Genomic DNA, 19,725 nt, shown 5'->3' with positions numbered 1-19,725 from the left:
GAGCCTTTACATCCATGGCGGCAAACTACAAAGGGCCTGGAGAGACATTCAGAGGGTAAATACTTACTACACAAGCATGAGGCTCAGTCTCCAAGCAGACAAATAAAAAAGCTGGTATGACATGCTGGTAATACCAGTGCTGAGGAGGAGTGGGTAGGCAGATCCTGGGCTTCACTGGCCAGCCAACATGGCATGCCAACATGGCCAAGCCAGTGAGAGACTCCACAAAAAAATAAAATAAAAAACAAAAACAAAACCCCAAAGTAGAAGTGCTTTAGGAACAATACTTTAGGCTGACCTCCGACCTCTGCATAAACACACACACAAGTGCACCCACTCCAATACACATTTTTTAAAAAAAGAATGCATTTCATACCACGTGCTGTGGTGCATACCTTTAATCCCAGCACTCAGGAGGCAAATGCAGGCAATCTCTGTGAGTTCGAGGCCAGCTTGGTCTACAAAGTGAGTCCAGGACAGCCAAGGCTACACAGAGAAACCCTGTCTCAAATAACAAATGAATGAATGAATGAATGAATGAATGAACAGCACTTGCTGCTTTTGCAGAGGACCTGGGTTTGGTTCCCAGCATCCACAGGGTGGGTCCTCACCTATAACTTTAGTTCCTGGGATCCCACGCCCTCTTGTGGCCTCTGTGTGTTTCTACACATACTGGTACATATATACTAATACAGGCTTACACATATACCCAAAAATACAAGAGCCCTTATGGTAAAAAAAAAAAAAAAAAAGGAATAAACATTACAAAAATAAGAAAAAAGCAGAAGGAGGCAAGAAACAAGAAAAATAAATGTCAGGTGAGAGATACAAAATAGGAAAGTGGAGCTGGAGAGATGGCTTAGTGGTTAAGAGCACTGACTGCTCTTCCAGAGGTCCTGAGTTCAATTCCCAGCAACCACATGGTGGCTCACACCATCTATAATGAGATCTAGCGCCCTCTTCTGGTGGTAGCATACATGAAGGCAGAACACTGCATATGTAATAACTAAATCTTTAAGACTAAAAAAAAAAAAAAAAAAATCTTTAAAAAAAAAAAAAAAACCAAGCTGGGCATGGTGGCGCACGTCTTTAATCCCAGCACTCAGGAGGCAGAGGCAGGTGGATCGCTGTGAGTTCAAGGCCAGCCTGGTCTATAAAAGCGAGTCTAGGACAGCCAAGGCTACACAGAGAAACCCTGTCTCGGGGGGAGGGGGGGAATTGGAGAGAGAGAAAAGAAATAATAAACATGAAACGTATGCAAATCATAAACAACAAAAAACTCAAAATGCTTGGAACATTTTAAAATATCAAAGACCAAAGTGAAGACACAGTAGTACATCCATGAGGTAAGTGGAGGAGACAGGATTAAAATAGCCTTGCTGCCAACAAAAGATAGGCCTTCAAAAAACATGCAAAGGAGCTAGAAATGTGTCAGAGAGCTTGACAGGAGCCTGGGATGTTGCATGCTTGTAGACAGCCTTTCCTCAAACATACAAGGTTCTGGGTCCCACTCCCAGATCTGCAAAAGAAAAACCAGGGAAGGCAGCCAAGAGATACTGTTGCCAGGAGCGTGGGAGTGGAGACAGAGGAAGGAGATGTAAGGATATGGATCCTTTGATTTTTTTTTTTTACTTTATTTACTTTTATTTTATTTATTTATTATTATTATTATTATTATTTTGTGGTATTTGGGATGAAGCCAAGTGCTCATTAAGGGAGTCAGTCAGCCAAGTGCTTGCCCACAACCACAGAGCCTTGAGCTTGATCCGCCCACAGAAGAAGCCAGCCGTGACACATGACAGCAGCTACAGCAGTCCCAGGCAGAGATGGGTGGATCGTTGAGGTTTGCTGGTCAATCAGCCGAGCCTAGCCACATAGTGAGCTCCAGGCCAGTGAGAGACCCTGTCTCAAGAAACAAGAGAGTGAGCTCAGTGATTAAGAGCACTGACTGCTCTTTCAGAGAACCTGGGTTTGCTTCCTGTAAAGCACCCACACGCTGGCTGACAACTATAAATCCAGCTCCAGGAGATCTTATGGCCTTCTCTGGCCTCTGCATAATACATAGAAACACATTCAGACAAAACACCCCTATGCATAAAATAAAAAATAAATCTTAAAAACAAGAACAAGATGGATGGCTCCTGAGGAATGACACTCAACTTTAATCTTGGGTATCCATACACATGCACACGCATATACACACACACACACACACATACACACACACATACACACACACATACACACATACACACTCACACATACACACACATACACACACACACACACACAGAGGGGTGGACAGATGGTTCAGTAGTTAGCTCTTCTCGACCATCTAGGTTCTATACCCAGCACCCACGGTTATAGAGAGAATCTCTCGTGTACTATATAGAAGAATCACCTGCTAATAAAAAGCTGACGGCCTGTTAGCAGAGCAGGAAATAGGAGATGGAAGTTCCGGCACAGAGAGATGAACTCTGGGATAGAGGCAGAGGGCAATTTGCTCCGGACTCTAAGGAAGAAGCTGAGGCAGCCAGGGAACAAGCCAGAGCTTAGGCCCAGGCACTTATTCATAAATAATACAGTCTCAGGGTCATTATTTTGAGAACTGGGGCAGAGGTGGAAGAGCCTGCTGTTACACACATGCTAATTCAGAACCATCTGTAACTCCAGTTCCAAGTGATCTAATGACCTCTTCTGCACTCAGAAGCCAGAGGCAGGAGGGTCGCTGTGAGTCCGAGGCCAGCCTGGTCTACAAAGCGAGTCCGGGACAGCCAAGGCAACACACAGAGAGAAAAACCCTGTCTCAAAAAAAATGAGCAAACAAACAAAAAATCAGGCAGCCTTACAGATGCTCAGTAGTTAAGGACATTCATGAAGCCCTGTCCATCCCAACACCAAATAAACTGGTCACAGCGGAACATGCATGTAATCTAAGTGCTCTGCAAGTGGAGGCAGGAGAAGCAGGAGTCCAGCAGCATCCTTGGCAGACTGAGATATAAGAGACCCCGTCTCAGAAAACAGCATATGCGGAAGCATCGTGGCACAGTGCCTGTAAACCTGGCACTTGGGAAGCAGAGTTCAAGGCCATCCTGGCTGGCATAGTGAGTTCCAGGCTAGCCAGGACCGAAAAAACAACCAGCCAACCTATGTTAATAATACAAGTTAACACATACCCAGAAAAACCAGAAGCCTTGAAAATCTTGAACATTGCTGGTGAAGATGTCAAGAGATGGACCCACTGTGTGAAAACGTTAGGATTGATTCTCACAAAGTTAAATACAGAATCACTAGCTGACCCAGCAGTTCTACCTCTGGGTACATACTTAAATCAACTGAAAATGGACATTCAAACACTAATATCATAGCAATTTTATCCACAATAGCCAAAAGGTAGAAGCAACCAATATGTTCACGACATTGTGAATCAATTATTAAGACAGAACCACTTACTAGTTTTTTCATTTCTTCCCAAGTCTTCACTTTTGTCAGTCTTGTTAGCTTAACCTGCAAAATTCAAGAGAATGGAATATTTGTAAGTATATAGATATATATTTCTAAATACACATATGAATGGGGAGTGTGGCAGTTTGAATAGAATTGTCCCCGTAGACTCATGTGTTTGAATGCTTAGCACTATCAGGAGGTGTGGCCTTGTTGGAGTAGGTGTGGCCTTATTGAAGGAAGTATGTCACTAGAGGGTGGGTTTTGAGGTCTCAGAAACTCAAACCAGTTCACTTCCTGCCGCCTGTGCAGATGTAGACCCTTTGGCGGCGTCTCCAGCACACCTCTACGCTTCCCACCACGACAGTAGTGGGCTAACCCTGGGAAACCGAAAGGCAGCCCCAGTGAAGACTCATCCTGGTCATGCCTCTTGACAGCGATAAAACCCTCAGACAGGGAGTCAGTGTTTAATGGGCAAAGTTTGCTTCGGATTAGAAAAAGAAGGAAGCTTGGGGGATGGATGGACCACAGCCAATGCCCTGTAATGTGAGTGAACTGAATGCCACAGAAGTTTCTGGGTAATACCAGTGCTCAGGGGGTGAGGGCGGTAGGGTCAGGAGTGCAAGGTCATTCTTGACTACAAAACAAGTTTGAGGCTAGCCTGGGAAACTTAGGACTGTTTCTAAAAATAACCATAATCAAAATAGTCAATTAGTACGTGGATACAAGGGAATCTCAAGCTTCTGACCAGCCTAGGCTACAAGGAAGAACCTATCTCAAAAAATAAGCAGTGTAAGCCTGGCCTGGTGGCGCACACCTTTAATCCCAGTACCGGAGAAGCAGAGGCAGGCAGGATCTGTGAGTTCGAGGCCAGCCTAGTCTACAGAGTGAGTTCCAGGACAGCCAGGGCTACACAGAGAAATCCTGTCTCAAAAACCAAAACCAAAACCAAACAAAAGCCAGTGCCAGAAATGGAGACACATGCCTAGAAGCCAGGAGGCTGAGGCACAATGACGGTGAGTTGAAGACCGGCCTGGCAAGTTCGAGACTAGTTTGGGTAAATGGCTCAGGTGGTAATATTTATTTTATGTATTATCTTACTACAGTTAAAAAAAAAAAAACAAAAAAAAAAAACTGCATTAAAGCCAGGCATGGTGGCACACACCTGTAATCCCAGGATTTAGGAGGCAGAGGCAGGCAATTTGCTGTGAGTTTGAGGCCAGCCTAGTCTACGAAGCGAGCCCAGGACAGACAAACAAACAAAACAAAAAAGAAAGAAAGAAATTAAAGGTAAGGCAAGACCACAGCATGAGATACCGGTAGACACCTATTAGCATGACTTGGTTTTTTTAATCCCTGGAGGGCGGTTAAGTCAGAAATCCATCTGCCTCTGTTAGGATTAAAGGTGAGTGCCACCAAGTGGCAGACAAGACCCATTCTATCCTGGGTCCTGAGTCCTGGTCCCACACTGCTTAGAGGGTCTACCCTCTGAACTTTACCGTTCTCATTTAGGAAGCAAAGGAGCTGTCCTGGGTTCTACAAATTAAAACATATTTATAATGTTTATCTTCTGTCAACTTTTTTGTTGCTTTTTCGAGACAGGATTTCTCTGTGTAGCCTTGGCTGTCCTAGACTAACTTTATAGACCAGGCTGGCCTCGAACTCAAAGCGATCGGCCTGCCTCTGTCTCCTGAGTGCTGGAATTAAAGGCGTGTGCCACCACGTTTGGTGTGCTTTCTCATTTCTTTATGGCCAGGAAGCAGAAAAAGAAGAAAACAGGAAGAAGCCCGGGCAATACACAGTGCCCTGGTCCTCTAGGTGGTTTTTAATACGATCAATCAAGTTGACAGTGAAGCTGGGCATGGTGGCGTACACTTTTAATCCCAGCACTCGGGAGGCAGAGGCAGGCAGATTGCTGTGAGTTCAAGGCCGGCCTGGTCTATAAAGTGAGTCCAGGACAGCCAAGGCTACACAGAGAAACCCTGTCTACTGAGGAAGCCCATCCCACCCTGCTGTATCTCTGCTTCCCTGATGTTCTGCCCAAGGACATGAATTTAGGTCCTCTGCTCTTAACTGCTGAGTCCTCTCTCCAGCCCCTCAAGCTAACTTTCCTATCCCGTCCAGAACCACCTGTCCAGGACATGGGCCACCCATAGTGAGCGCGGCCCTTCTGCATAAATGAAAACCACCAGGACAGTCCCTCACAGACATGCCCACTGACCAGCCTGATGAGACACTCAATTGAGGTTTCTTTTTCAGATAACTGTAGGCTATGTTGAGATGATAGTGCTAACAAGGACACTAATCCAAACACAAGAAAAGCTCTGGAAAAGACAGAGAGTTCTGCACAAACTCTCTTTTCAGAGCAGCGAAATGGGATCCCTGCTTGTTTTTCATCAATATTTATGGCAGGGTCACTGAGATTTGGGGCTTGTGTTGAAAACTCAGAAATAAATGATTTAGGGCTGGAGAAATGGCTCAGAGGTTAAGAGCCCTGACTACTTTTCCAGACATCTTGGTTCAATTCCCAGCAATCACATGGTGGCTCACAACCATTTGTAATATGATCTGATGCCCTCTTTTGGCGTGCAGGTGTACATGCAAATAGAGCATCCAAATATATAAACGCCTTTAATCCCAGCTCTCTAGGAGGCAGAAGCAGGTGGATTGCTGTGAGTTCAAGGCCAGCCTGGTCTACAAAGCGAATCCAGGACAGCCAAGGCTACACAGAGAAACCTTGTCTTAAAAACCAAAAAGAAAAGAAAAGAAAAGATAGATAGATGGATAGATAGTTAGATTTGGGGTCAGGTCTGGTGGTGCATTCCTTTAATCCCAGCACTCTGGAGGCAGAGGCAGGTGGATTGCTGTGAGTTTGAGGCCAGCCTGGTCTACAAAGTGAATCCAGGACAGCCAAGGCTAACACAGAGAGACCCTGTCTTGAAAAAAAAGAAAGAAAGAGAGAAAGAAAGATTTAAGATTCCTTCCTAAGAAGGATCTAAATCTAATTATAATCAGAAGGGCTAATACAACAATAACATTCAAATAGCATTCTAAAAATTTCTCTTTTCAGGGAACCACTTACTAGGTGTTTGATAGCTTTCCAACTTTCCACATTTTTGAGCTTCCCACTCTGAAAAATTAAGAAAAATAGGATTATATATATTTGTTTATATATAATATATATATATAATATTTAATCTGGAGCCTCTGGATGGATTCAAGAATACATATAAGTCGGGCATGGTGGCACATGCCTTTAATCCCAGCACTTGGGAGGCAGAGGCAGGTGGATCGCTGTGAATTCGAGGCCAGCCTGGACTATAGAGTAAGTCCAGTACAGCCAAGGATACACAGAGAAACCCTGTCTTGAAAAACCAAAAAAAAAGAATACATATAAATTATCAGAAATTATATGAAGTATATGCACATTTTCTAGGAAGAGACAATTTTCCAGACTCTATGCTGGCTAAATCATAAAAGTTTTTAAAAATGAACTTAATGTTTCTCAATTCAATTTCTAATCCATCTCCTTCCTGACATTCCATGATTCATAGGATCTCTAAGGTCCCTCCTCCCATCTATAGCAGGCTATGATTCCACTATGGATGCAAACAATAGAGTAGAGATTTAAGTCCCATGATTCTCAGACTTCCCTTCCCAAAAGGAAAAAGGTCTAAATTCTAAACATGGAACTTTGTACTCTCTGACTTATTCTTGCCAACTTTTTTTTTTTTTTTTTTTGGTTTTTCGAGACAGGGTTTCTCTGTGTAGCCTTGGCCATCCTGGACTCACTTTGTAGACCAGGCTGGCCTTGAACTCACAGCGATCCGCCTGCCTCTGCCTCCCGAGTGCTGGGATTAAAGGCGTGACTTTGCCCAGGCAATGCCTTCAACGTTTTATTATATCTTTAGCCTTTGATAATTCCTCTTTTTTCCATTTAGTAATTTACTCTCTTTACAGCCTGATCCCAGCCCCCGCGCTTGTTCCTCCCAGTCCCGCCCTCACATCCCCTCCCCCCAGTCTTTGATAATTTCACACATGTATACACTGTACGTTGATGACATCACCTTATTCCTGCCAGTAACTTCTTCCAGATCCACCTCCAACTTTGTCTTTCTTTTTTTTTTTTTTTTTTTTTGGTTTTTTGAGACAGGGTTTCTCTGTGTAGCCTTGGCCATCCTGGACTCACTTTGTAGACCAGGCTGGCCTCGAACTCACAGGGATCCGCCTGCCTCTGCCTCCCTAGTGCTGGGATTAAAGGCATGCGCCACCACGCCCGGCTAACTTTGTCTTTCTTTAAAATGTGTGTGTGTGTGTGTGTGTGTGTGTGTGTGTGTGTGTGTGTGTGTGTGCGCGCTCATTTGTTTGCGGACATTGAGTACGAATGCTGGCAGCAGCCAAAGAAATTGGATACCTTAGAACTGAAATTACAGGTGGTCATGAGCTACCCTACATGGGTGCTGAAAACTGAAAGCAGTATGCATTCTTTTTGCAGGGTGAGGTGGAGACAGGGTTTCACCATATAGCTCTGGGTGGTCTAGAACTTGCTATGTAGAGCAGGCTAGTCTCAAACCCACAGAGATCTACCTGCTTCTCTCAAGTCCTGGAATAAAGGACTGTGCCACTAAACCAGTCACAGGATGCACTCTTTTTTGTTTGTTTGTTTGTTTGTTTGTTTACTTGAGATTCTCGGTGTAGCCCTTGCTGTCCTGGAACTTGCTCTGTAGACCAGGCTAACCTTGAACTCACAGAGATCCACCTGCCTCTGCCTCCCGAGTGCTGGGATTAAAGGCATGCGCTACCACACCCTCCTTAGCCAGCCATCTCTCTGGCCCCAGGAAACTTGGTTTTCTTCCCCAATGAGCCCACCCAAGGCTCTCCCCCTTCCTTGTGGCACCACGTTGGGCCGCTTTGGTACTGACCACGGCCTGTTAGTTACCACAGGGAATGGTGGCTGTTTACACAGAGTACTCTCAGTGAGCCAGGCAGAATAAAATCTGAAATCACTAGGTCTAGCAAACTCAAGACTCCTATTTTTCTACTTCTGAAGAGAGAAGGGGAAAACAAGTTAAGCCAATCTATTTCAGAGACTAGGGAGTGGTGGACACGAGAGGCCAGGTGGGACAGAGACTCTTGCATGAGGGAGTAATAGCTAATCCACTGGGGACTGACAAGGACGCAGATTTTGAGTGGCCAGCAAGAAAAAGCCTCTAGCCCAGATTGGCATATGAAGTCTTCCAAGTCAGCAGCAACAGCAGCAGCAACAACAACAGAAAACAAAAACAAAAACAAAAACAAAAAACCCCCCCAAACACTGAAGAGTCCCTTGAGGTGACTTTCAAGGTCATCTTTCGTACCTTTAAGGGAGACATCTCCAAGGGGGCAAAATTACCATAAGGAATTCTTTCTGATGGTTGTTACTTGGCTGTTACACAAATCCTGCACAGTACTCAAAGGCACAGCAAGAATGACCCAAAACCTATCATAGGGGGCCTAAACTGACTGGTGGTGTGTCATTTTGACACTGGAGTCTTCAGGGAGGAAGTAGCTTCCATTGAGGAAGTGCCTCCATGAGATCCAGCTTTAAGGTATTTTCTCAACTAGTGATCAACAGAGGAGGGCCCAAGCCATGGTGGGTGTGACCTCCCTGTGCTGGTGGTCCTGGGCTCTATAAGAAAGCAGGCTGGGACCAGAGGGATAGTTCAGAGGTTAAGAGCACTGTTCTTCCAAAGGTCCTGAGTTCAATTCCCAGGAACCACATGGTGGCTCACAACCATCTATAATGAGATCTGGTGCCCTCTTCTGGTGTGCATGTGTACATGCAAGCAGAACACTGTATAAATAAATAAATCTTAAAAAAAAATAAAGAAAAAGAAAAAGCAAGCAAGCAAGCAGGCTGAGCAGGCCATGGGGAACAAGCCAGTAAGCAGCACCCCTCCATGGCCTCTACAGCAGCTCATGCCTCTAGGTTCCTGCCCTGTTTTTGTTCCTGCCCTGTTTTTGTTCCTGCCCTGACTTCCTTTGGTAATGAACAGCAATGTGGAAGTGTAAGCTGAATAAACCCTTTCCTCCCTAACTTGCTTTTTGATCATGGTGTTTTGTCGCAGCTATGGAAACCTAACTAAGACAGGATTTCTGTCCCTCTCTGGGGTTCAATTTCCTTTCTAGAAAATGAAGATACAAAACTTATTTGTAGCCGGGCGTGGTGGTGCGCACACCTTTAATTCCAGCACTCAGTAGGCAGAGGTAAGTGGATCTCCGTGAGTTCGAGGTCAGCCTGGACTAGAGTGCGTTCCAGACCAGCCAGGGCTACACAGAGAAACCCTGTTTCAAAAGAACAAAACAAAAACCAAAAAAACCCTGTTATTTGTGAGTAACCTGTCAAAGAGAATAAATTTACCATCTGCCAGAGGCTCAGAGATTATACTTTTTGTTTTTCAGGGGTTCTCTGTGTAACCTTGGCTGTCCTGCAATCACTCTGTAGATAAGCTGGCCTCAAACTCACAGAGATCTGCCTGCCTCTGCCTCCCAAGTGCTGGGATTAAAGGTGTGTACCACAACCGACAAGCAGGGAGATCACACTCTTGCTGACATGACCTCTGAATTTTCACAGAAATTTCCATAAAATTACTTCTGTTACATCTCAAACCCTGGGACAAGTGGCTGAGATACCTATTTAACAAATCACAGTGAACCTGGCCACCAGGTTCTCCCAGCATCCCTCAGTCCGCTTCCTGTTACAGGGTCCTCCCGGCTTGCACACCCTACCAGGTTTTATGTTTAATAATTAAGATAATGTTGGATAGAAGGTACCAGGCAGTAGATATTGTTATACAGAGTTTATTAAATGAGCATGGGCGGAGAGGGAAAAGGGGGAAGAGGTACTCCAGAGAGAAAGAGAAAGTAAGGGGGGGGGTAGGGTAGAGAGTAGAGAGGGTAGAGAGTTTGAGAGCAAGCCACGTGGAAGTTTGTCCTTTTATATGGCCCTGGGCAGGGCCACGCCCCCGTGGCAGGTAGGCAGTGGCATCACAGGCAGGCAGACTGAAGCAGAATCCTAACAGTCCTACCTTTTCCTATACTTAAAAAACGAGAAATGTTGGATTGTTTTTATATAAGGCAAGTTAAAGTTTATAAATGTAGGTAATGGAGAAAAAGAGATAGAAAAAAAGCAATAGCAACAAAATGTCCAAATTATATAGTGAAGGGTAAGGAAAAGTTCTGCCCTGAAAGTTTAAGGTGGAGGGCAGGCTATGTCAGCCATGTCCTGCAGCAGACAGGGACTGAGGGGTGCTGGGAGAACCTGGGGCTGTTTGTCCTGGGCCTGGAGCACACCATTTCAGGCTTTTGTAAATGGATAAGGGGTGAAATTAATTATCTTAACTACTTCCTGCTGACAGTAGGGCGGCAATAGGGGGTTTTAAAGGCTGAAATGTTGGCCAGGTTCTGGAAGAACAGGCTGTTGCATTTGTTGTCCAGGGTCTGAGAACACCTGCAGCTGGGAAGGGCAATGCAGTTTCCTCTAGGAGGAACAATGCAGGTCCAGCTGGCACTTGTGGGTAGCTGCTTTGATGATGTCTCAGGTATAGGAAGTCTGGCAGGATACTGGAATACAAAGTTAGCAGGGTATGGAGAAAATTCCCTTTAGGTGTGCATTTGAAACTCTTGGAAGAGCAAAGAGAAAAGGCTTGAGACAATTCTGACAATTTGTGAAAATTATGGGAGAGCAAAGAAAAGGTCTGGATATTGGGAGCTTCTTTACAGGCCACCAATTTTATATTTAAGAACTAAGATATTGATAGATAGAAGGTACCAGGCAACAGATGTTATATGGAGTTTATTAAATGAGCACCGGGGGGGGGGGGGGGGGGGGGGAAGAGGTACCCCAGAAAGAGAAAGAGGGAGGGGGTAGAGAGAGGGTAGAATACTAACACCGGGTACCCTGAACTTCACAACCCACTGTCTGGGCTCCCCTCCCCACCAGAGGCTCTTCCCAATATAATCCAGCCATTTTGGTTACCTGCCTCTTTTATACGTTTTGGGTTTCCTGGCTGCTGCATGCGGCTTCCCTCTCTCTTTCCCTCCTCTCTTCACATGGCTCAGGGTCCCCTCTAGACTCTCCCAGATGTCTCTTTTTGTTGTTGATGTTGTTTTCTTTCTTTCTTTCTTTCTTTTTTTTTAAAGATGTATTTATTTATTATTAATATAGAAGGGGCACCAGATCTCATAAAAGATGGTTATGAGCTATCATGTGTTGCTGGGAATTGAACTCAGGACCTCAAGACAGGGTTTGTCTGTGTAGCCTTGGCTGTCCTGCAGTTGCTTTGTAGACCAGGCTGGCCTTGAACTCACAGAGATCCACCTGCTTCTGCCTCCCGATTAAAAGCAAGCGCCACCCCGCCAGGCCCTCTGAAAACCCTTTTTAAAGCCTCGTCTTTCCCAGAGCTTTATTTACTCCTGACAACAGTAAGTACTATTTACAATTGGGGGTGGTAAAGCAAAGAAGCCCTGTAGAGAAAATGCTAGCAGATGGCCTGACTCCAACACTCTAGACAGTGGCAGTTCAACAAACCATTCTACAAATTGTACGTGTAATTGAAAATTTCATAGCAGCTGTATTTTAAAAGTAAAAAGACACAGGTAAAATTCAATAATATAGTTTATTTGACCGCATATATACAAAAGAACATAACAAACACTAATGTGCAGTAAATATAAAAATCTTTTTTCTTTTCCTACACATACTCGCGTGCACTCTACATTATGCTACGTCTCAATTCTCAGATTTCTTTTATTGTTGCTGTTGTTTGTTTTTCAAGACAGGGTTTCTCTGTGTAACAGCTCTGGCTGTCCTGGAACTCACTCTTTAGTCCATGCTGGCCTCGAAATCAGAGAGCCACCTACTTCTGCCTCCCAAGTCCTGGGATTAAAGGCTGCAGCCGCCTCAGCCACCACCACCCGGCCCAGGTATTTACATTTCAAAGGTTCAGTAAACACATGTAGCTAATGGCCACCATATGGGACACCCTTAATTACAGTCCACTTATTAATCTTAAAGTAAAAAGGCTGTACCCACAGAGCCACCTTCTTTTGGTTTTCGAGGGCAAGCAAAAATAATGACAAAGAACCCTTGCGCTTTTTTTTTTTTTTTTTGGTACCACAAACGTCTTAAGAACCTTGCTCAGCCGAGGTTTGTGAGGGGGGGGGGGGGCAGAGCACGCCTTTACTTTAATCCCAGCACTTGGGAGGCAAAGGCAGGAGGATCGCTGTTAGTTCAAGGCCAGCCTGGTCTACAAAGTGAGTCCAGGACAGTCAAGGCTACACGGAGAAACCCTGTCTCGAAAAACAAAACAGGACAAAATCTTGCCCCAATATTGTGTTATCCTCAAAATAAAGCAATAAGGCGAATTCTATTGCACATAAGCAGGCGCCTGTATGTGTACTTAGAATCTCGGCTCACCCTGTAGGCCAAGGCTGATCTCTAGATCTAGGATAGCAGGCTTTAGGGGGTCTTTCTTTCTTTCTTTTTAAAAAAATTATTTCTATTTCTTTATTTACTATGTACATAGTGTTCTGCTTGCATGTTCACCTGCACACCAGAAGAGGGCACCAGATCTCACTCTAGAAGGTTGTGAGCCACCATGTGGCTGCTGGGAATTAAACTCAGAACCTTTGGAAAAGCGGACAGTGCTCTTAACCTCCGGGCCATCTCTCAAGCCGGGAGAGGTCTTTCTTAAAGCAGTCGGAGCCCCCGCCCCGCTGTCCCAACCGCGTCATCCGACAAGCCCCTGGCCAGCCATCACTCTGTTTACACGGGCCTGTGGGCACTACCCCCTGGGAGAGAGAGGGGCAGCATCTGCCCCAGCAGGCGCAGGTCACCTTCGCTTGGGGCGCCGCCTCACTCTCCGTAACCTCCTTGGCTTCCTCCTCTTCCTCCGTCTCTTCCGACTCCAGTTTGGAACCCGAATCCGATTCCGTCTCTCTGGGCGTCTCCATCTTTTCCGCCTCTCGCTTCTGCAGCACCTCCTCGTACACGCTACTCAAACTCTGCAAAGAGATGAGGTCTGAAGACCAATGGCGCCTCCCGACGTCAAACCTCACGTGACTGGTGGAGGGCGTGGCTTCCGGGCTCTCCAGGCTCGACCCGCTCTCGGGGAGGTCCTCGTAGTCGTCCATTTCCGGCCGCCGCGGAGCTCCACCGGTGGAGGTAAGCTAGACTCGCCCGCGCCCTCCCGCCGAGCCCTCGTCCGTCCCGGGCCGCGCGCGCTCTGCTCTTCAGCCCGGTCTCTCCCCGCCCCCTCCCCCGCGCAGACGCAGAGCCATCCGGTTGTTACGGGACAAAGGGTGACGCGCTGAGCCGTAGTCATGGCGTCGCCTGAGCTCAGCCTGGCCGCCCGCAGCCCCGCGGCTCCGCCCGAGACGCAGGAAGGAGCGGGCGACTGTGCGGACCCGCAGCCGCACTCCGTGAGCTCCTCGGCCCCGGAGCTCCCCCGTGCCCCCGCAGCTCTGGACGCCGGCCCGCAGGCTGATGCCGGCCCGCGGCCCGGCCCTTCCCGGCCCGGCCCCGAGACCTTTCGCCAGCGCTTCCGGCAGTTCCGTTACCAGGACGCGGCGGGTCCCCGAGAAGCCTTCCGGCAGCTGCGGGAGCTGTCCCGCCAGTGGCTGCGGCCCGACATCCGCACTAAGGAGCAGATCGTGGAGATGTTGGTTCAGGAGCAGCTGCAGGCCATCCTGCCCGAGGCGGCCCGGGCTCGGCGGCTGCGGCGCCGCGCGGACGTGCGCATCACTGGCTGAGCGGCGGAGCCCGGGGCTCCCTGGACTGATACCCAACCCCGAGTTAATGAAAAGTTGAATTTGGACAGCTCCTGTGTCTGGTGTGTCTTTCGTTCCTCCTCTGTTTGTCCGGCTTATTTTCCGTACTTGTTTCCCACCTTTCCTGGGATTCTGGGAGCCTGTTAGAGAGTAAGGGCTTTCATTTGCTGTTCCCGGACCAGTGGGATGCTCGGGGCTGTGCCTTAGGCGTGAAATTTCTCTTCTCACCTTGTTGCCTAGATCTAAGCAGCATCGGCAGTTTTTTCCCCCCCTGAACCTGAGTTTTGCAAAAGGCCAAGTTGACGACTACAGTCCTCTAGTGCTACATTTTACCCTTTGCCTCATACTGTCTAGTACCGGAGCAAATTGAGCAGTAAAGTAACTAGCTTTATTAAATGCTTATTTCAGCCGGGTGTGGTGAAGCACACCTTCAACCCCACCACGTGGGAGGCAGAGGCAGGAGCATCTCTGTGAGTTCAAGGTCAGTCTGGTCTATAAAGCGAGTTTAGGACAGCCGGGGCTGTTACACAGAGAAACCCGGTCTCAGAAAACTTAAAAAACAAAAAATACCTCATTTAGTAGTTGTGCACTCAGAAGGCTGAGGCAGGAGGATCTCTGAGTTTGAGGGTTTGAACCTCCCCCCCCCCCAAATCAAGCAACATAACTGATGTTAGCAAGAAAATCTCTACATGAACGCTTTCGCTTCACTTTGGTGGCTTAAGAATCAGTAATTGGAATCAAAACACTGAATATACAGTGTCCAGTGACTTGACAAGTCTCCCGGCTTCAACTGTGGCTCGGTCCACCGGCGTTCCGCGTTTATGGTGATCATTGAGAAATGTTTTGCCTAAAATTCAATATAGGGTTTGTGACCATTTAAGGTTAAAAACATACTGGTGGCAGAGAACCTCTGCCTATTCCTCTCCTTTGTTATGTTAGCTTACTCAACATTCCTGGGCATGCCCAGGGGTCTCTGGTTTTAGCCCCTCACCTCTACCAATGTTGCAAGGAATGCAGAAGGCCAATTTTCCCTTGAGGATTCTGCTGAGGTGGAGGTGTGTGTTGGGGGCTGGGTTGGGTTTGCTGAGCGCGGGTGGGTGAATCTCCGTGTGGGGAAAGCATGGCTACCTCGGCACAGGAGCCAGGCTCGGGTAGAAGCTGGTATAGGCCTTTTGCATTTGATGATTTGAAAGCATTTCGTATGTTTTCATGGAATTTCTTGGTAGAGCTTGTCTCTCTTCCTGTAGGAGACTTTTCAGAGTAGGCATGCTTTAAAAGATAATGATTATATAGTCCACACGATCATCCACCTGGCGGGCTGCTTCCTGAATGCTGAGATTTAAGATGTGCGCCACTACTGCCTGACTATACTACATATTTTAAAAGCAGTGTAAAGCATTTTACTGTTTCTGGGTTATGGTGGTACACTCAGGAAACTAAGACAGGATGACTGCAAGTGTGAGGCCCAACTTTGGGTTGCATGACAAGCTCAAGGCCAGCCTGGACTACATTGCAAGACTGTCTAAAAAACAACCAGGTGTGGTGGCATAGGCCTTTAATACAAGCACTTGAGTCAGAGGCAAGGAATATTTGTGAGCTCTAGGCCAGTCAGGGCCTCCAAACCATTTCTATTTTCTACTTCAGTAATATGTGACTGACACCTAGGAACAAGGACCTGTTTTATTTTTTCCAGATACAGAGGTTTGCATGTTTTGCAAATATTGCTTGAGAGCAACACTCCTTATGTACAGTGCCTTCTGTCTAATAGCAGGTAAACAGATACATATCCACAGTGCAATGTTGGCTCAGCCAGGATCCACCTTGCATACATAAGAATGACTGATAAAACCAGAACTGTCTTGTCAAGGTGACTTCTATAGGTGGATAGTTTTGTTTTTTAACAGACAGAACTTAGGTAGTGCACATCTTCCTAAATGGTATCATCATTGCTTGCAAATAACAGATTCCAGTGCTCCAACTTAGGGGTGAATTCACTTTGACCCAGGAACTGGGAGTGGAGCCCCTCAACATGGCTTTAAGTTAGGGAGGAACTGAGGTTATCAGAACATGGGGAGTTTGCTTTGCTTCCCCCAAAACAAAAGATTAAATCCTTCACAAAAACCTAAATGATCAACCCAGTAACAACCACGACAAAATTCAGATCGTTCTGTTTCTGTTTCCATCTTTGAACAGGACACAAAATTGATTGCCGCCCACGGCACAGCCTCCCCGGGTGGGATGCTCAAGGGTAGGCACAGAAAAGAAGACCTAACTTCAGGGCCTTTATTACATTTGTGTGGGTGTTTGTCACAAGACAACCTGACGGTGTCAATTCTCTCTTCTGTGGGTCCTGGGGATTGAACTCAGGTCAGCAGGCTTGGTGGCAAACACCTCTACCAACGAAGCCATCTTGATGCCCCCAAATCAGAATCTAATATAACAACCATTATGCATCGCACAGATGTAGCTATAGGTAATTCTCTTTTGTGTCTTCCTCTTTCAGACAACCATCATACGAATCTCAGAATGCAGCTATATGATAAATTATCCAGAACACCAAAGTCATGTAGACATGGAGCAGTTCTCCCCATAGCAGGACTATCAGTGTCAACAGTGGGAGGGGGCTGTGCTGGCCTAGTTGTGTGTCACCCACTCCCTAAGCTATGCCAGGCCAGCTAGTGCCCTCCTCAGGTCAGATGGTGAACAAATCACTAGACAGGGCACTCAGTCCCTGAAACTTCTCTGTACACAAACCTGAATTTATGGCCACAGTGACCTGTTGAGCCTGAAGCGTAACCATTCTCAAGGCAGCTAGACTTGCTGCTGTTGCTACTAACATTGGCTCCTTGATGTTTACACAGTAAATATTTGCAGCCTAGAACTTTAGAGATTCCAAAGCTGAATATGAAGCTGTGGGTGTTGATGGATAAATGTACTTTGATGCTTGCCTTTAGTGGTGCAGAAACTGGTAAAAATGAAAGTCCTCAAAGCGCGGGACCTTTGAAACTTTGCCTAGTAAGGTAAAACCAAACAATATAGCAATGACACATGGAACCAGAACCTGCGAAATAACACAAATCTCTCTCCAAAGGTACAAACAAGTTGTACCTGGACCTTAAGCAGCATAATCACCTTCATCTCACAAAGACACAAGGACAGGAAGTTTAAGTGTACCGGCCACTGCTACGCTAGCCTCCAGGGAAGAAAAGAGCGGCACGCAGAAGCTCAAGTTTGTTGATGACAACATAAAATAAGGTAATTCCCATGTTATTTGTAACAAGTCCTTACAGTAAAAGAGTTCAAAAAGTTTGGGAAACTTTTTTCCTTAACTTTAAATAGAACTGGAAAGCTGTTGAAATTAACAAGTGGGTAGAAAATGCTGTCCTTTGGGTTCCAGACCCTGCCTGCTTCCTTCTGGAATATTCCTTACAGGTTCTCATTACACCAAGATTCCAGCTCTTCCTTCAGCAGTTGCGGCCACAGCCACAGCCCAGCCAACTCTGGGGTAGCAACAAAACCTGTCCCCAGCACCGTGAAACCATGCTGAGCAAATGATGCCACGAGGATGCCTTGGGGCTCCTGCTCCTTCCCACACGGCACCGCACAGTGACGTCCCAACGCTCCAGTGAAGCTGAAAGACGAAATGGGTGCCTGCTGCCCACACACCACACCAGGCAGAGAAACCAGAGGGGTTGGCACATGCCTCAACCTGACCAGTCAATTAAACATGCTGCAAGTTGAATTTATAACTCTGCAACTAGATTTGTTTTGTTTTTTTGGCTCTCATTTCACTTCTCATCCGTGGCACGATTCCAAGTGAACATGTGCAAAGACTCAAAAGCTTCGTTCAACGATGTGCACAGAAGGGGATTTCTAAGACTATGTGCTGCCTTCGTGGTTGGCTTCCAGATCGAGTGCCCCCAGCAGCCAAAATGGTCTCTTTGTCCCGATGTCCATCACACTCCTGGCTAAATCCCTGAAGTCAGTCAGTGTCACGTGCATTCAGCATGCTAAGTTTATTTACTTAAATATGCGAAGCTCCCCTGGCAGACATGCCAGGATCGTGCTCCAAATGTCTTAGGTGCCCGATTTCATGTGGAGCAGCAGAGGGCAATCTGCTGCACCTTGCCCAGGTCCGTCAGCAGCTGCTTGATGCAATGCTTGAGCTGTGGAAGCCTGGCCAGCGGCTCTGGGGGCTCCAGTTCCCCAGTGTAGTCCAGCCAGCTCTCCAGCACTGCAGGTAGAAGAGAGAGTGCAGTGAGTCCTCACAACTTGACTTACAATGACGTCAACCTGAGCCATTTCAACCCAGGCTGCCTCGATGCTAGTGCCCCACAAAGCACTGCTCTAATACCAAGGTTTGCATGTGAACTACCCCATAGGCTTATGCTGAATGCTTGGCCACTAGGGGTGTGCCTTTGACAGGTATGCTGAGATCCCATCCTCTCTGAGTCCTGTCTGCCATGTACTCCCAGCACCATGACAAGACCACACAACCATGGAGTGGATATGAGACTAGGAGCACTCAGGCACACTTCCCCTCAGGCTATTTTGTCAGGTATCTGGTTACAGCAGTGACAATATAAATGCGTCACAACTGTGCGGTCCAGTTAGTGACAGAACGATTGATGTCTGTCCTCTCCAATACAATGGCCACCAGCCAGGTGAGACACAGCTGCTGAGCTCTGAGGGGCAGTGCAGCTAAGGAACTCACTTGAACTGAACTCACTTTTAATTATGTTAACTAGCACACAGTGCTATTGTGCCACAGCAGAGACAGAAGGCTCTGAAGACAAAGCTGTCCTATGTTGCCAATAGAGCACATTGGGGTGCCAGAAAATGAAGCATCTACAGAGATGATGAGGAAGTCTAGGGTTTTGTTGTTGTTGTTAAATCACTGTCAATTCTGTTTGCTTCAATATTCCTGATACAATTATCAGCAGCACAAAATATATTTATTTTCTCCCTTTAAAAAGTTAGTGTAAAGCCGGGCATGGCGCACACCTTTAATGCCAGCACTTGGCAGAAGCAGGTGGATCACTGTGAGTTCAAAGCCAGCCTGGTCTACAAAATGAGTCTAGGACAGTGAAGGCTACACAGAAAAACCCTGTCTTGAGCCCCCCCCCCCAAAAAAAGAAGTTAGTGTAAGCCTGGTGTGGTGGGTACAACTTTAATCCCAGAAATCAGGACTCAGAGACAGGTGGGGCCAAGAGTTTGAGACTAGCCTAGCCCACAGACTCTGTCTCAAAAACTAACCTGTCTCCTAAATAAAGGCTTTAAATATCATCCTTGATTTTTAAGCATTCTTAGTACCTCTTCAAGACATGGGAGTAAGTGGGCTCCAACCAGTGGGAAGCCAGAGATTACTACCTCAACCACTATCCACTCAGAGAACTCACTCAACAGGGAGTTGAGTGCTTGTGCTTGAGGGCACCGACAGCTGGATGTCAGTGGATCTGTCCCTCCACCTTC

The 19,725-nt window shown here is 46.7% G+C and overlaps 3 protein-coding genes across 8 annotated transcripts in view; 1 reads left to right on the top strand and 2 right to left on the bottom strand.

The window, feature by feature from the left end:
* Cnbd2 (cyclic nucleotide binding domain containing 2) overlaps window positions 1–6,555 on the bottom strand; it is a 48,550-nt gene extending 41,995 nt beyond the window's left edge. The window contains exons 1-2 of the mRNA XM_051144948.1: window positions 6,527–6,555; window positions 3,454–3,507 (exon numbers count right to left, since the gene is read on the bottom strand). Coding sequence (XP_051000905.1) covers window positions 3,454–3,465 — 12 coding nt within the window. The 5' untranslated portion in view covers window positions 3,466–3,507; window positions 6,527–6,555. The remainder of the gene's footprint in view (window positions 1–3,453; window positions 3,508–6,526) is intronic.
* Window positions 6,556–13,584: 7,029 nt separating this feature from the next.
* Scand1 (SCAN domain containing 1) lies at window positions 13,585–14,431 on the top strand. The gene is made up of 2 exons (XM_051144947.1): window positions 13,585–13,648; window positions 13,753–14,431. Exon 2 carries the CDS (start codon window positions 13,807–13,809, stop codon window positions 14,233–14,235), a length of 429 nt encoding a protein of 142 aa, XP_051000904.1. The 5' UTR covers window positions 13,585–13,648; window positions 13,753–13,806; the 3' UTR covers window positions 14,236–14,431.
* A 3,304-nt stretch (window positions 14,432–17,735) lies between these two features.
* Window positions 17,736–19,725, bottom strand: part of Phf20 (PHD finger protein 20) — a 118,654-nt gene continuing 116,664 nt past the window's right edge. For all 6 annotated transcript variants that reach the window (XM_051143633.1, XM_051143632.1, XM_051143634.1 and 3 more), the window contains one exon: window positions 17,736–18,487. In XM_051143633.1, coding sequence (XP_050999590.1) covers window positions 18,345–18,487 — 143 coding nt within the window. In that variant the 3' untranslated portion in view covers window positions 17,736–18,344. The remainder of the gene's footprint in view (window positions 18,488–19,725) is intronic.

This window comes from Acomys russatus, chromosome 4, assembly GCF_903995435.1.
Source record: "Acomys russatus chromosome 4, mAcoRus1.1, whole genome shotgun sequence".
NCBI lineage: Eukaryota > Metazoa > Chordata > Mammalia > Rodentia > Muridae > Acomys > Acomys russatus.
Note: the sequence above shows the minus strand (reverse complement) of the source record. Positions and strands in the feature narration are given on the sequence as shown.

Bases quoted from the DNA above. Each gene is read 5' to 3' on its own strand.
- Scand1 (XM_051144947.1), top strand. From the start codon at position 13,807: ATGGCGTCGCCTGAGCTCAGCCTGGCCGCCCGCAGCCCCGCGGCTCCG.